This window comes from Empidonax traillii, unplaced genomic scaffold, assembly GCF_003031625.1.
Source record: "Empidonax traillii isolate 1590-97213 ecotype Southwest subspecies unplaced genomic scaffold, ASM303162v1 scaffold327:size604231, whole genome shotgun sequence".
Classification (NCBI taxonomy): Eukaryota; Metazoa; Chordata; class Aves; order Passeriformes; family Tyrannidae; genus Empidonax; species Empidonax traillii.
This window is the reverse complement of record NW_020955520.1, coordinates 381,360-398,262: the sequence shown is the minus strand read 5'-3', so window position 1 is coordinate 398,262 and position 16,903 is coordinate 381,360. Positions and strand designations below refer to the sequence as shown.

Genomic DNA, 16,903 nt, shown 5'->3' with positions numbered 1-16,903 from the left:
GCCACCTAGTCTGTTTGGTCGGGAGAGAGAGACAGACATCTTCTGAGGGCAATTCACTCTACCTACTTTAAATGTCTAGTTTAAACCATGAAAAAAGAGCATAATACAGCCAAAATCTGTGCATGCTGTGCCATAGTCTGTAGAAGTCTCTACAGCTAAAACGTGTGATTGTTGTGTAGTTACTGTTACCAATTACAGGGCAAGAGAGAATGTCTCTTAATTAACTTAATAACCTGATAGGTATGTTTAGACATAGCTAATTAGGACTTTCTTGTAATTAGGCCCATGATTAATAGACTGTGAAGACTGTTTCATTTGTATTAAATGCATGGACAGTCACAAGGAAATGAAAATTTGAGCCTTCACTGAATAACTAATAGAGGACCTCAGGACAGCACAATAACAAAAGATTATTCTCTTTTTAAAGAATTAATGTATTAAGTTGCTACTTTAGGTCTGGTTTGTTTTTTTTTTTTTTTTTTTTTTTCCAAGATCCTTTGGAGCCTCATCAATGTGTGTCCATGAATCTCTCTTGGAAACATCCACAGATCAACTTTTACAAGTTTTTGTTTTGTTTTGTTTTTTTATACAGTCTATGTAACATAGTTTAATAAAACTAGGAAATGTAAGAACATAAGAAGTTACCATTACAGAAGAAAGTAGAAATGGTTTGCACAGTATGCAAGGTTAAATTCCTGAAGGAGTTTTAACTGACAGAGCTTACATCACCTTGCCATGCTTGCTCATTCTGCCCTCAGTCAGGGCAAAACCAAATTTGGAGCAGTATAATGGGGAAGCAGCAGAAACTAATGTATTAACCATAGTCTGTAGTAACCATGGAAGTTCCCTTACACTCCTGTTCTGTGCCCCAGTGTGTCTTGTGGGTGCACAGGGATTTCATAATTACTGACGTTTGAACAGGATTCTTCACTTGTTACACACTTGGAAGGAAGAGACTGAGAGGAGTCCTACTGATAGAAAAGACAAAAGGACATGGAGTGAAAGGAAGACATAGCAGTGGAAAGAAGATAGGAGGAGAGATATTATGAGTAGTGAACAGTTCATTTGGCAGCATGGACACCCAATCTGCCACAACTTGTTATTTATTGTTATAAGGCACACTCTGCACAGAAGAACATAGCTTTCTTACTTGAATTGTGGAAAACTTCAACATTTGAGCTAGAAATGCAAAAACTATAACTAATGTTTTTAAGAGACATGTGTCTTGCATTTCTTTTTTCATACATAATTGATACTTATCTGATGATTTTTTCATCAAGAAAGGAATCTCAGTTCCAATGATCTTGTACCGTTTTCATTCTGCTCTTATTGCAGAGGCGTCTTCACTGAGAATAGTTGGTCTTTTCCCTTTTCTTTTTCTTGTGAAACCTTGCCTACTTAGCACATTGTGAGTCAGATCAGACTGCTGCTAACCAAAAAAGAATTTTATTTTTATACCTTGTACACTTTAGTTTTTCTTATTTTAATACATTCACTTTTGTCATCTTTTTTTTTGAAACATTTCAAACAAGTAAGAGTATATTTAGAGCACCATGTAGTATGTTATTCCTGCTATCATCCAAGCAAGAGATGAGATCATCAAATAAACTTTTGATAATTTAATCAGAAGTTTAAATTAGTTTTACTAGCAAATGGTGGTAAAATAAGAATAACCCTTAATGGGCATTTATAATCTATAATGTCTTTTTACCTTCAGTGAAGTATGTTTTTACTTAAAAAATTAGCTGAATGCTCACTAAGTACAGTTACTGCCCATGTTTTTTGGTTTGGTTTGGTTTTTTTTGTGGGGTTTTTTGTATTTTTTTTGTTTTGTGTGTGTGTGTTTTGTTTGTTTGTTTCTTTTTTTTTTTTTTTTTACTGTGATTTGGTTTTGTTTCTCTTGCCCCTCCTACCCTCCACCTCATGGCATAGTCAAGCAACCAAACAGAGTCAGATAACATATTGCAGTGTAATTGCCAACTTGAGGGGATTACAGAAGTCTTAAAGGAAGCATGAACTAGAAGAGCACATGTTGGGGGATGAGCAGATGGAGTTAGGTCCCTTGATGAACTGGCTGGCAGAAACTGGTTGAAGGGCAAAGTAGTGAGGGTCATGGAGTTGTGATCCTACTTCTGGGATCTCTGACAGTGTGTGTGGGAGAAGGATATGGAAGAGAGATGACACCTCCTGTATGTGAATGTGGATTTACAGAGCTATTCTGACGCTACCCTCACTGCTTTTGTTATTTGTTCTTTGCACATTCTCCAGAGTTCAGGAACTCCACAGAAAGTGGTAAGTTGGAGACCACTTTCAAACATTGCTTGGAGCAGCTTGAGAAGCAGATCCCTTAGAGCTTCTTTACTCCCCTTTTGCAATGGAATACTTGCAGTAAAGAGCTTTGTCTTCCTTTAATGTCAGGCTTTGTAATCTGAGTCACCTTTAGGTGCATTTTAAATTGCATTTACTTTTAATGACAGCTCTGAAAGTGCTTGAGGCAAATCAGTTTGAGGCTTATTACACAAAAAAAGTAGTAGTGGTTTTTTTGAACTGCATACTCTTTTCAGTTTGTGAGGATTCCAGCAATGTTACTTCCTTTTTTTTTTTTTTTTTTTTTGTACTTTTGATATAAAGGATTGGTACAACACATTTGTAACTCCAGATATGTAAAAGTAGCCCATATCTACAGTTCTTTAAACTTTTCTAACTGCTGTCACAGAATAGGACTATTTATTCTCTCGGATAGCGCTGAGATCTTTATATTACTCAGATCTTATCAATATGCTTACACTACATAAAAAAAGTGGTCCTTTTGTATAGGATCCAATTTCACATCACCTCCAATAGAACTTTCTTTTTTGTGCTTTGTAAGATTATGTTCTGTATTTTTATTACTAGGTCTCAGAATGAGACAGAGAATCCTGTAAGCAGTTTTAATTCATTAGTTCTCTTTCTGTTAATTAAAGACCATTCCTTCCTATTACATCCAAGTCAGTTACAAAGGCAATAACTAAGTAGGTTTTGTCTTACATTGACATATAGGCATTCTAAAATTTTTTATTTTTGTGTACTAACTTTCTTAGTGCTACCTTAGTTTTGCAATGTATTGTTAGTAAGTTGTCACCCATGCACATCTTTAAAATTTAATAGAATCAGTGCATGCATTTCAGTTCTCATAATCTTGTTTTTATTAATCTAAGATAGAAAAATAATTTTCAAACCATAATTCTGAGGAATTATTTAAATTACAAGTCAGCTTTTACAGATTGGCACTTTTCCATTGGTAATAGGATCCTCAGTGGAATTCCTGCAGCTATGGTGGTCCATTACAAGGACTAGATTGCATCTTTCCATTGTCACTAATTCTGCATTTTAGCAGGGAAAGAAAGAAACGTTTGCTGTTAGTGTTGCCAAGCAACCAAAATATGAATTACTCCGATTTCTGGATTTTTCTTGTGATGTATATGAGAGGGTTTCTCCTACCTTGGTGAGAGACAGTCTAGATGAAGTTACTCTCTATAGCTTTAAAAATTCTAAGATTAGTAAGTAGCTTAAGTTCTCCCTGTGGAGTTCCATTTCAAAGCCAAAGACACCTGGGGTTTTTTTGTTCCCTGTAGATAGATATCAAAAATCACACCACAGAAGATTGTGTCTTCACAAGACATGAGATTGGGCATATTTTCTCTTTTGTGTTCTGAAATTAAATTTCTCTTTTTGAAATTGAAAGCTCATTTCTGGTTTGTTTTCACTCATACATAATTGTTTATGCCACGACTTGCATAAAAAGAATGGAAAGTCTTGAAGTGGACGAAGATAACTTGCTGTGCTTTAGTAATCCTGACTACTGTTATTCACGTTTACTGCTATTTGGAATACTTCCTCTGAAGTATCTTTTCCCAACACATTTAGCTGATAGTAATACTAAGTAACTACTGGTATTTGAAAAATTATTTATTAAGTGAAAGTGTGTGGAAAAGATGAAGTGAGGATAGACTTAAGTGTGTGTAAGTTATGGTAAGATTTATGCTTGGGGATAGGTGAAGAGAATAAATTCTCTGAATAACTTAGCTAGGGGATTTTTTGTTGTTGGTTTGTGGTTTTGTTTGGTTTTGTTTTCTTTCTGATTCTGTGGTACAATCCTGTAATGTTTTACTTCTTTGCAGCTTTTTTGTTTTTCAGTGACATTCACAGATTTCCTGTAGAACTATGTGGGTTTCAGGGTCACCTCACCTGCCACGTGAATAATTCATTTCCTCTCAGAGCACAAGGCCACAGCTTCTTTCTGGACTCCTCATGTGTTTTATGTGTAGGAAGCCAGGAAGAACTCCAGAAGCAATATGGAGAGTGCTTCTCTTTCTGCAGCCCTACAAGGCCAAGGTGTAAAACAGCAGCTGGATAGTATCAGTGCATGGCATAGGAAATGCTTTCCTGTTGACATTGGTTTTGTATCTGTGTCTGCAACAGTGAAATAAAATATTTACTCATGTCTGTACAAATTTTGATATTTGCCTATTTGATCCAACTCTGGAGTTCCCAGATATGAATTCATATCCTAATCAGATAATTGTTTCATGTCTGTGTGAAATAAAAAATACACAAACCTTCCTGATAAACCAATTTCCAAGGAGAAGAAACTTGGATGTATGGGTCAGGCAAGAGCTACTTGCTGCTCTGAAGTGGTGCTTGTTCTACATGGGTGAAAAAACGGTGCTCAGATTGTGTGAGGTAAATTTGAGCAGGTAGCAGATGTTTTTTACCAAAATTCTAGTGGATAAGAGACTGTATAGGCTAATAACACTTCAGACATCAGCCTTTCACAGGGCAAAGCTAGCAGTAGTTTGAGGAGGTGGATGTTTCCAGCTGTTTTCTTCAAAGTTGAAAATGGAGTTTTCCTTTATAAACACTTGTTTACTCTTGGTAAATAGAAGATTACTTTAGGTCCAATATCTCACTAATTTTTTGTTTTGTTTTAATTTTCTAAAGGAGTTGATGACCAAGCTGATAACCGAGACACCTGACCAACCAATCCCATTTCTAATTGACCATCTTCAGTCCAAACAGGGGAACCGCAATCAGCTTCAGAGAACATTGTCTGGCTCTGCTGCCCTTTGGGCAGAGAGTGAAACATCAGGTATGTTCTGTGTGCTGGAAGGGGCTCATCTCCTGTATAATTTTCCCACACTTTTGTCTGTGATTTCCTGGATGCACATGTACTGACTGAACATGCACTGCTCTGTGGTTCTGAGCATGCAGAATAAATCCAGTTTGTCCTTACTGAGCTTAACATACATTACTGGCTATCACCTCAGCCTGTGTACATATAATGTGAGTATGGGTCATAGTTAGAGTGGAAACAGCCCAGTTCTCAGTGAGAAAGTGCATATAAAAGTTCATTGTTTTTTTTGCTGTCCTCTTTGCTTTCACTTTCTCTTATCTTTGTTTTCCTTTTCCCTCTTTTGTGCCAGAGATTAACCTCTATCGGGGCATTTTCTTTAATAATACACATTTTTAACAAGCTGTCATTCCAAACCTTAATGAGAAGGTGCTATGCTACTTTATGAATTCCAGTGTAATTTATGATTGCATATCTTCAGAAGCATTAAAAAAATATTCAGAAATAACATCTGCTTTGATTGTAAAGTAGAAATCTTAGCTTTGATATTCTGGTAAAAGCTGCTATTACAATGATAGTTTCGTGTTTAAAAATTGTCTGGTGATCTGTTTCAGACTATAGTAGAGCTTAAATAGTTGCTGCCTAATAGTCAAAATGTTAGTTGACTGACAAATCAACTTTTTATTTATGTTAAATACACAATTTTAAGCATAGATGGTAAAACATAAGAAAATAAATGGGCGTTAAGAACCTTTTAGTGACAAAAAATAGATTTCTTTTTCATGAAAAACCTATTAATTAATTTCTAAATTTTGATATTTAGGAAATTGAATAAATATATTAAATTTAACAGAAATCAGAAAAAGAAGAAGAGCTGTCTTTGGTTAGAACTGATAGGCCTTGGGCTTTTTTTGATTATGTGCTTATTAAATCTTGGGAAAATGACCCTACAAATGCTGTAACTATCTGATTTGATTATTTTAACAGAAAATAAAGGAACAAGAAGAGATTTTAGAAGCTATGATAAGCCTTGGCAGGTAAATGCAAAAAAGCCCAAGAAGTCGAAGAGTGACCTTGCTGTGTCCAACATTTCACCACCATCACCGGAGTCCAAGTCATGTAAGAAATCTTCACTACATTAGTAATTTGTGTATACTTTCAAACCCATAGTATGTTTTTCTGTTGGATTAGGATTAAAATGGAAAGCAAACTATGAGCAGTTGAAATGGCTGTATATGTTAGAAGAGTTTGATTCTTACCTTACTCTCACTTGAATTCTGAATATTTTATAATATCCTATGTTGTCATCTATAGATAGAATAAAATTCTAGATAGATGGATTAAAAAAATGACTAATCTTTGGGGGTCATGCACAATTTTATATTTGGATACTAGTTAAAATTTTGTGGTTTCATTTGCAATCCCATTTTGCATGTGTAAAATCTGTTTTGTTGATGTGGATCTTAATAACAGATTTTTTTCGGTGGGTCAGGCAATGCAAAACTATGAATTATGAACAGATACTGTTCAAGCTATAGGGGTTGTGTCATCAGAACAGGTGTACTTCTCTGAGAGTTGCCAGAGGAATCTAAATGTGCACTGAAAGAAAAGGCAGATTAGAAATAGAGTGGCTGAAGAGAATATTGTTAAACACCTGTAAAATAGAAGTAGAAAATATAGAGGCAACAAGCCTTAAGGAAATATAATGCTTCCTGTGTTCTGGCTATTGAAGAATTTAATTTTTAAGCTTGATTCTTAATGGTAATTTTTTAAAAAAGTATATTACAATATGCATATGTACACAAATATAGTACGCACAGAATTGTGTGTACAAATCTTGTAAGATTTGTTCTCCAAAAAAAGTTGCAAGATGTTTTCTTCTGATTACTGTTGTAGCTTTTTGAATTTTTGTAATAGCCAAATCTTTTTAATAACTGAGTGTGATTCGGCGGACCGGATGTGAACAGACATATAATATGTAGCAGTAGAAAGTTTGCTTTCTTTCCTCTAAAAGCAGGATGGGGAAATCTAGACTTCAGTGGAGTCTAAGGAAAATCACCCAGTGGCCTCACTAAGTCAAAATACAGCACAAGAATGGATCAAATAAATCATTATAAATTTATGGAATAATGATTGTGCTTTTGGGTAATTCAAAGTCTTGTATGGTTATGAAATCTTTTTGATTGAGAATAAATAACTGTAACAAGTAAAAATACCTGTTACAGGTAGCTGAGTCCCATAGTACAGCTTTTCTCCGTATTATTTTTTCTGGAAATGGAGTATTTGCCTTTATTTTTCTTCATGAAATATATTCCCTGCTTCAAAAAGACTCAAAGTTTGTCATCAGTTCCACTATACCTCTCAATGGGCACATGAATTTCTAAGTCAGTTCAAAAGAAGCACGTGGATTTTAATTCACTTTCAAGAGTAAATAGAGATACTCAAATAAAGGCTCATAGTCACTCATAATCTGGGTCTAATCTAACATATTTGCTGAATAACAGCAGTTTATCATGATCCACTGTTAGAAACAGTGGCCAAAGGTACTGTGAGTTGTTCCTGTCATCATACTGTGTTTCTTTCCTTTTTCCTTGTGCTTGGTCTTCAGATGCATGCCCTATCCTAAAGATCTGAAGTTCTCAGTCTTTATCCCAGATAGGGGGGTGACATCATGTCTCTCCCTTCATTTGTGTGCCTGCTGTAAGTTTCGTGCTTGTTGAGTCCTTAGGTTGTTCCAGGAGAGGGACAGAGAGGGAACTGGACATTCTAAACTACCAAGCCTCATGTCAAACAAGGAAATGTTTTATACATCCATAATAAGACTGGGCTCAAGGAGCTGTCCTTCTGGAGTGATGGACACTTAATAATGTTCTTCAGTTGGCCAGGTTTGCTCTCAAGCAACCTAAGTCAAGAAGCAGTGTTGGGGGAATGCACCTTTGCCTGTAACAGAAGAAGAATTAGGGTGAGCTTAATGCAATTGGACATACATAAATACATGGCACTGTATGGGATCAATTCTGAGCATGCTGAGAGAGGAGACTAATGTCATTGCAAGGCCTTTCAGTCATCAGTGAAAGGTCATAATGATCGTGGGAAGTTCCTGATGCCTAGAAAAATGCAAATATCAGATGGATTTCTAGGAAGGACAAGAAGGAGATTTTGGGGACTATAAGCTGATCAGCCTAACCTTGTTCTCTGGGAAGATTATTGAGCAAATTTATCTGGAAGGTGTTCCTAACCACAAGAAGGAGGAAAATGTGATTTGGAACAGCAAGCATGGATTTATGAGATCATAATTGTCTGAACAGATCAAAATGGTTGCCCTCTTCGGTGAAAAAACTGGCCCTGTAACCAAAGAAAGAGCAGTGGATGTTTAATACCTTGACTTTTAGCAAAATTTTTGTCAGTTTCCCTTAGTATCCTTAAAACTCAATTGGTAAGATATGGACTGGATAAGCAGACAACAAGATGTGTGGAAGGTTGATGCAAGCTGTTAGCTTCAAGGAACTGTGACAGGAAATGCAAATTCCAGTTGGAAAATCTGTCATTACTGGCATGTTTAATGGACTGCTACTGAGACCAATATCATTTAAAAGATTTTGTTAATGACCTGGATGATGAGGTAGAATGTTCTTTAGGTTTGCAAGTGAGTCCAAATTGTGGGAAGTGGTTGATACTCTGTGTAGCAGGGCTGCTATTCAGAGTGACAGGACTGAGGAACGGGCTGAGAGGAACCTCACGAAGTTCAACACAGGCAAATTCAAAATCCTGCATCTTGGATGGAGTAACCCCGAGCAGTAGTAAAAAACAGGAAATGAGTGACTAGAAAGTAGCTTTGCAGAAAAAGACGTGGTGTGCTGGTGGGCAAGAACTTGAATGTGAACCAATCTGTGGCTGTGTGCTCATGCAGCACTGGAGATCAGCTGCATGCTAGGCTGCAGTAGCAAGGCTATAGCCAGCAGTGTTGGTTCTTCACTTCTGAGACGAAAGAAAGAAAAGCCGAGGGGAGATTTCATTGTCACCATCAACTACTCCACTGGAGGATGGTATTTTAGTTGCCATCACAAAGGTTGGTTTCAGCCATGTGCCTTTTTGCTATATCTGCTGCTTTTTTTCTGCCAACTAGATTAATACTGGGTTTATGACAAAATCAGTGGGTATTGTGTGCCCCTTCAATTACACAGATCAGCAGAAAGCAAGCGTGTTTAGAAGCCATTTATTCCTCTGTCCAAATGTGCATACCATATTCCATTTCCTTTGTGTCTTCTGCATGTAACTCAAAACATTTTTGTGTGTCACTGTACATTTTTTTCCAAAGCCTCTCCAAAGAGGTGGTAAGGACTCATCTGAGAAACAGAATGTTTTTGATCTGCTGAGTCCTAAAGATTTACTCTCATATTTGTGTTTAAAAGAACAAACCCCCACTTCCAAGAACCTAAAAAGCCCCTCCCAAAACTGCCAAAACAAACACAAAATTTAATGCAGTCCATCAACTGCATTATGTTCCGTGGCAAAGTTTTTATCTTACGACTATCTTGCTCAAATGATCCTGAACTTGAAAGTTTATTCAGAACTGAGAACTGTAATTTCATAGGAATCTTAGGAAACATCAAGATATTTGATTGATTTAATTAGGAAATCTTTTTTTCCTTCAACAGTGATGTTGACTGCAGTGTTCATGTTATTCCAGCAGAAATATCACTTCCTTATTCATTCAACTTTTTTGCTGAAAAGATTCCCCCAGTCCCTCCTCCTGCCTGTTATGTACCTACCAAGAATCCTTGATATCTACCTGAGACACACAAACAAGAAATCTTGGTATCTAAGAGATCTGACCACTTGGTGTGTGTGCAAAACCAGAATTAAGCAGAAGCTGCTGCTGTTGTCTGGCAAGGAAGAAGCTTGGTGATATGACTCTGTATGTGTGTATATAAATATACTTAATGAAATGTTTAGATAATCACATTCTGTATTTGAAAGAAGAACTGATTTGGAAGTTTCAAAATAGTTTGTAGAACAGACTTCTTACTAGACACTTTTAGGCAAAGTAGGTTGGTGTCTTCACCAACTCCATATTAAATCAGATCAGAGATTATTTGCTCTGCTTTAGTTCAGCATTCTCACAACATCCCATTTGTAATTGCAGTGTTTTGTACTTCTGGTTGCTCTTGATCAGTCTAGAACTGTAGGCTGTCATTCTCTTAGCCTTTTAATATTCAAATACTGTGAAAATCAGTTAGTCTATATTATCAAAGAACTCTAATCTGGGTGCTATTACGAGATTTAAATACATGAATAATTTTATGCTTAATAATAATATACCTATTTTTGTTCTTTGAGATTTAAGATGATCATATAATGTATTAATGAAATGTAGGATTTAATGAACAACTAGTCTCATTCTGTCTGCAAATCATGTCTTGAAAAGACACATATGTGTAGATAAAACCAGTACTGATCTTGTACTATCATCCAGTATAAAATAAAGGTGTACTGATTTGTGAAAGAATTCACAACACACGTGCAAATGAATCTCATTGGCAGGGTACACCAGCAGAAAATAAGAAATACTGGCAAGTGTGTCTTTCCAGTCTCCTTAAATGAAATGGGGAAATCTCCATTTAAAATTACTGATAGGACCATTTTGAGGAATGAGTGAGTATAATTAAAAAAAAATGAAGGTCAGAATATAATGAAAGGATTTTACTAAGTGTGTGGTGACATATGCACGTAAATGATTTACAGTAGGCTTTGTACATACTGAGGAGGACCATGTATTTGAAAAGATTCTAGAGGGTCATTTGGGCTTTATATAGTTCTGCACGCTTCACACAAAGCCATCAGTTTGAAAATGTCCAGTGCTTGTTGATCTTACAGTTGAGAAGATACAAGGTTATACTTCAGAAACATCTGTAAGCCAGCAGAAAATGAACTTGAAAGGACAAACAAATGCCACGTGATATTATTAAATAATTTTTAGTATTCATTCATTAGTTGGAAGAATAGGTAAGTAAGAAGAACTATCTCTAGAAGTAATAAAAATTTCAGTTAGTTCTAATTCTACTTAACCTTCCCCTTGGTTCTGGTTCAGTTATAGAATGAGCCAAACTCATCACTGAAATAAATTCTATTGAAACTTAGAAATATTTCATGACAACATTTCTGTTTTGGTATATTTTCACTGAAGTGCAAAATGGTTCACTGAAACACAGCTGATAGATAGTAAACCACCCATGCAGAGCAAATTTCCACCATGATTTTGACTGATTTCCTACCATCCATATGGTGAGATGCAGTCCTGTGACTGTAAAACATTTTTCTGAAACTAGGGACCAGATCACTGTGTCTTGAGCAAGTGTCCATACTTTTCAAGGATAGAGTCTTGATACTCTCATTTTCCTGATGTGAATTGGTCCATGTACTTGGCAGTTGCTGATCCTGGAACTCCACAGCTGTAGAGTAGAAATTGTTTCATCCAGCTTCTGTGTCATGACAAATTTTTCGTTAAGATCATATGGTTTCTCAAAAATTCTGTCCTTTTGTACTTTGAAAAATGGGTTTTGTTTCAAACTGACATGATATCAAATTCTGGCTTGTGGAAATTTCCTGCAATGCTCTTAGATTTGGTCATCTTTGTACCTGGTTTTACTATATTAAATTGCTGCCTGTTTGTATTTTGGTGATACTGTGAGATTTTTGTGCTGTGGTGAGTTCAGTATAAACATGGGAAGAAAAGTCATGCTGTGAGTGATGATGTAGAATATAGTGTTGGCATACTGAAGGGAGATGGTAAGATGACTGAAAAAGCAGGCATTAAAGGAGCATATGACCTCAATACAGAACAAAGATATAAAATATATATATAAAAAAGAGAATTTAAAGAATTCCTTTTCTAGTTTACTAAATATTTATCTTTACAGTTAGAAAAAGTTTAGAAAAAAATAGTAAGTGGAACATTTTGTAAGTAAGAGAAAAAGGATGAGAAATACTGAAGTTGTGCTGTTTAATTTATATATGCTAGAGTCTGTGAATGGAGTAAATTTTGTCACACAAAAATTTACATCACTATTAATTGACAGAGCACTTCCTAAACCAGAGAATTACAAAGTAGTAGTAGCAGCAGCACTAGTTGGCATTTATAAGTATCAACAAAAATTTCAAGCTGCCCACTGGAGTAGAGGCTAGTCTTACTCTAATACTTGTATCTATTCACTAGAAGGCACTGTAGCCCATTATTTCCACTGTCCTTAGAAGAAATAAATTACTTGTCTTTTTTGAACGCAGAGCAAAACCAAACTGACACTCCCAACTTGCCCTTTCCTTTCCTCCTCCTTATTGAGAGTTTGTGTGTCCCTTTCCTAGTATTCTTATCTCTATAGGTCTTTTTTAATGTCTCCTTTGTCTTCTGTCTTTGAGAATGTCTCAATTAATTGCAATTTAATATGTTAACTAATAGTTACCCAGGATCCTGAATGGATGTTAAAGATCAGGATATAAGCTGGATTTCAGGGTGTCTATAGAGAGATGTCTGGTTTGAAAATGACTTGGTTTGTGTGGAATCATGTTCGTTCTCAAAGAAGGACTTGAACGTGACATTGTCCTATTGTTTTACCAGGAGAAGGTGACTATTGATTTTCCTTCAACTTTCCCTGCTGGAGTTGATTCAAAGTAGAGAAGATTCTGTATTCACACAGAGGAAAGTCAGCAATAAGACGAATTTCAATAGCAATTTTTTAACACATTTTGTAATACTACCAGACTTGATGTCTGAGCATAATTTCCCCATACCATCATAAAAGCACTCTGAAATTCCAAATTATCATATCACCTTTTTTTTTTTTTTTTTTTTTTTTTTTCCCACAATCTATAGGAGTCCTTCTTGGTAAGTTTCCTTCTTAGCATGTAGTGAAAATGAAGTTTGCAAGCATAAATTAGTTGACAGCTGTCAAAATAGTAAACAAAAATTTCAAAGCTGTGCAGGATGTATTGGACATTATAGGCTCTTCTTTGGAGTTGTTTTTAAGTGAGTAGTTAGGAACTATTGATAAATGCAACTGGTCCTTTCTTGTGGGAAGGTGGACTAGACATCATCATCTTCACACCAGCATGTGCAGTTTTCAGCATGGAAATGCGTGTTTGGAGACAACCCAACAGTTGCATTTGGTGGCAAAGGGAGCAGATTGCTTAATTCTGAACCCTGACAAAAAGAACATGTTAAGCTGCAGTTCCGGAAAGAGCATAGTTGTTTGTTCTTTTCTACAAATTGTTCAAAATGTACACAATGTTCAGTGCAACTCTGTTCATTGTATATCCTATGTATCTCAGACAGTCCTTCTCTTCGTTGTAGGTAAATTTAGCTCAGAAACTGTTACTTTAAAATTAAATCAAGGGCCATGGTAAGAGATAATGAGCAGCTGACTGTAAGCTCAGGACTGTGCTTCCCAAAGATTGAGTTTGTTTAAGTAGTGAAACAAAGATTACAGTCTGTACTGCATGAGTGATAAGGACATATTTTGTTTTACTGTTTTTAATGAACTGCGTTATGTACACTTCATGATTTTTGAAAAAAAAAAAAAGAAAGTGTTGTTTTGAAAGCTGAATCTAAAATATTTCATTTTTTTTCTTACTGACAAAATGCTTAGCAAAGCCAAAAGTACCAGTTACTCATTTTTGTTTTGACATTCTTCTTGATTGACCCCTCGGCCACACAGTTCTATTTTATTGTAAATGAAGTACATTCACATGCACTAGTTTAAATACATTTTTGTTATTGCATTACTTTTAATCTTTTTGTTATTTTTAATTGTTCCTGTTTACCAATTAATTCAATGCCAAGAATCATCCCAAGAATGCATTTGTTTGTAGATGTTTTTATTTTTACTTTACATTGACCAAAGAAAAGATTTCCAACTGTTAAAATACAAGATATTTAAGTAATTTCCACTCAAGGTACTTGAGTTTGTAAACTCATTGTGCAGCTTTTTTTCTACTGTAGGAGTCTGAACTACCAAATCTAAACTTCATCTTAATATCTGTGTATATTTAGTGCCAAGGTCAATAGAGCATCTTAAATGGGATTGGAAGACAAAACCGGAGAACCATGATTTTGATGAACTAAATCATATTCTTCAAGAGAGCAAAAAACTTGGAAAAGCCCTTGAGAATCTGTCTCGCAGTAAGTTGATTGATTTTAGTTTTTTGATGTAACCATGCAGCCTGAATTGTGATTTGGAAGTTCATTGACAGCAGCAGTTACATTCCTGTTGATAAGGTTTACAGAATGTTAGAGATAATTCAGTAGCTCTTCTGGAAACTGAAACCACTTTCCCTGCACTCACTCACTTTTTTTTTTTTTTTTACATTAGTTTTCTGCTGGTTAAGTAAGTTGAATTAGCTCATGAAGAGATCAACAGAAGAGGCTGGTTTAATGAAAATGGTGGGAACATGCAGCAGGGAGACTGCTGTGGTAGCAGTTATATTATATTAACCTTTGTAAAACTTTAACCTCAGTGATGGAGTTCAGATCTGTCATTGAAAAACAATTAACTATTTTTTATCCATGACCCAAATCAGTTCCTTCCAGTTTTCAAAAGCAATTAAAAAATTTTAAAGCATCTCAAATAAATACTCAGAAACATGAAATCCAGTTATTTCATAATAAAACCCACATACTATCCCTTACACAGTTTTTTTTTTTCCCCATCTCTTTCCTGTAGAAGAGAATTCTGAAGTACATTTAGGGGAGCAAATATTACCATTAAAGTATGAAAAGTACTCCTTGCCATGGTGCATAAAACTAGGAATGGTGTGATTTGGGAGATATTTGAATGAGAAATATTTTTTTCTCATGTCATTAAATTTTATCCATGGCAATTCTTCATTCACTGGAGAATTTGCAGATGGTGAGATCAGAGACAGAGCTGAATGAAAAAAGGAAGATCTGTTTTGAGTAGAATTTTGAGAGCCAACATATTGTGCCAAATACCCAAACTAGTTTGCCCAAATTCCCTCTCTCACACAGATGTTTTAGGTTGATCACAAGAATTATATTCTGAGAGATTTTCATATTTATAGTAATTGTAGTAATATTGTTACAGGGCTTTTTTCAAATACACTTCTATTAAATCAGTCCATCTACTTTCAAGGAACTAAACCAATTCCAGTGAGGATCTTTGATTTGTAGCCTCACTATTGCCTGACCATGTTACCGTGATGGGTGTGAGTGTACTTTGCAAACCTTTTTTCTTTAGAGACTTGTAATCAAGCTTAACACAGATACAGAAACAATTATTTTCAGTTTCAGAAAGGGTTATTTATTCATTGTCAGGAAATACAAACTAATCAGATATGAGAATTCAATAATTAATGGTTAAATCAACTCTTCAATCTTTGCCTTTCCTACTGAATACTGTGTAGGTTCCACTGACCTCTAGCTTCCTTGTCCCTAAAATACAGTTTACAGCATTCTATACCCCTTTTTGCCACAGAGTTTTCTGGCTGGAGTGGAAAACACTTCAGCTCTTCTGAGTCTTACACTTGGACCAGGTCAATATACCTGGTCAGCGTTGTTACAGTCCAGTTTTCACAATGTTAGTTCACAAACAAAACATTTTTCACTGTTTCTTGGTAGCACTTGATGTTTTCTGAGGGTTTATCAGGATAATACGGAATTTAAATCCCAGCCCTCAGAGTGCTTAAAATCACTTGCAGCCTGATAAGAAGTTCACTTTTATGAATATACTCTCTATTTCTTCATCCAGATCATTAATGGAAATATTGTCAGACCTCTTCATGATCCCATTTCAAATCTGACAGCCAGCTCTTGAAAGCTACTCAGTAAGTGCATTTTTTCCCACCAGATGTTTATCTGCCTTGCAGTGATTTCACCTACAGTGTAGATGTCTATGTTGTTTTTTTTTACTAGAGTGTAATTCAGGACAGTAAACAAAGTCATATAGCTGAAGTATTTTACATCTGCTTCCTCCTCTTATCCACTAGGCAACTTCCTGGTTGAGAATGCAATTAGACTGAGATGATGTATTTCATTCTTGATAAATTAGTGTTGGCTCATTCTTATCATCTTTCTATTCCATTAGATGTTGATACATTGTTTATTTAACAATTTTCTCTGAGATTTTTGCCATTTTAGTGTGATTTTGGCTTCCCTACGTCTTCCTTTTTTCTTTTTTTCAAGAAAGATACAGTATTTGCCTTTTTCTATCCTCTCTAGTCCTGAAAGACTGTTAGTAATGGATTAGAGCCTTCTGCAGTTAGTTAGTTAGGTGCTCTAGAGTGAATTTCATTAGATTCTGCCAACCTGAATGTATCTAAGTGATCAGAATATCTTTCAGGTTTCCCTAGTCTGGCTTGCAGATTTTCCTCTTAAAATCACTAGTGTTAAACATCTGGCCACAATCAATTTTTTGTTAGACTGGAGCAGTGAAAGTATTGAACACTGGGAATTCTTTGTATCATCTCTTATTTGCTTTCCTTCTCTTTGATATAATAGTCCTGCATTTTAATTTGTCCTCCTTTTCTAATGTATTTATAGTACCTTTTCTTGTGACTTCTTTTGTTCTTTGATAGTTCATAGAATCATAGAATCATAGAATAGATTGGGTTGGAAAAGACCTCCAAGATCATCAAGTCCAACCCCTGATCCAACTCCAATTACTATATCATGGCACTAAGGGCCACATCCAATCTCTGCTTAAAAACCTCCAGGGATGGTGAATCCACCACCTCTCTGGGTAGGCTGTTCCAATGCTTGATTACCCTCTCTGTAAAGAATTT

General features: G+C 35.6%; 1 protein-coding gene across 4 annotated transcripts in view; it reads left to right on the top strand.

The window, feature by feature from the left end:
- The window catches only part of CUNH8orf34 (chromosome unknown C8orf34 homolog), a 156,525-nt gene that overhangs the window by 19,977 nt on the left and 119,645 nt on the right, over positions 1 to 16,903 (top strand). For 3 of the 4 annotated variants that reach the window (XM_027891709.1, XM_027891707.1, XM_027891710.1), the window contains exons 2-4: positions 4,981 to 5,128; positions 6,098 to 6,229; positions 14,157 to 14,285. In XM_027891709.1, coding sequence (XP_027747510.1) covers positions 4,981 to 5,128; positions 6,098 to 6,229; positions 14,157 to 14,285 — 409 coding nt within the window. The remainder of the gene's footprint in view (positions 1 to 4,980; positions 5,129 to 6,097; positions 6,230 to 14,156; positions 14,286 to 16,903) is intronic. The other variant, XM_027891711.1, reaches the window with a different exon arrangement.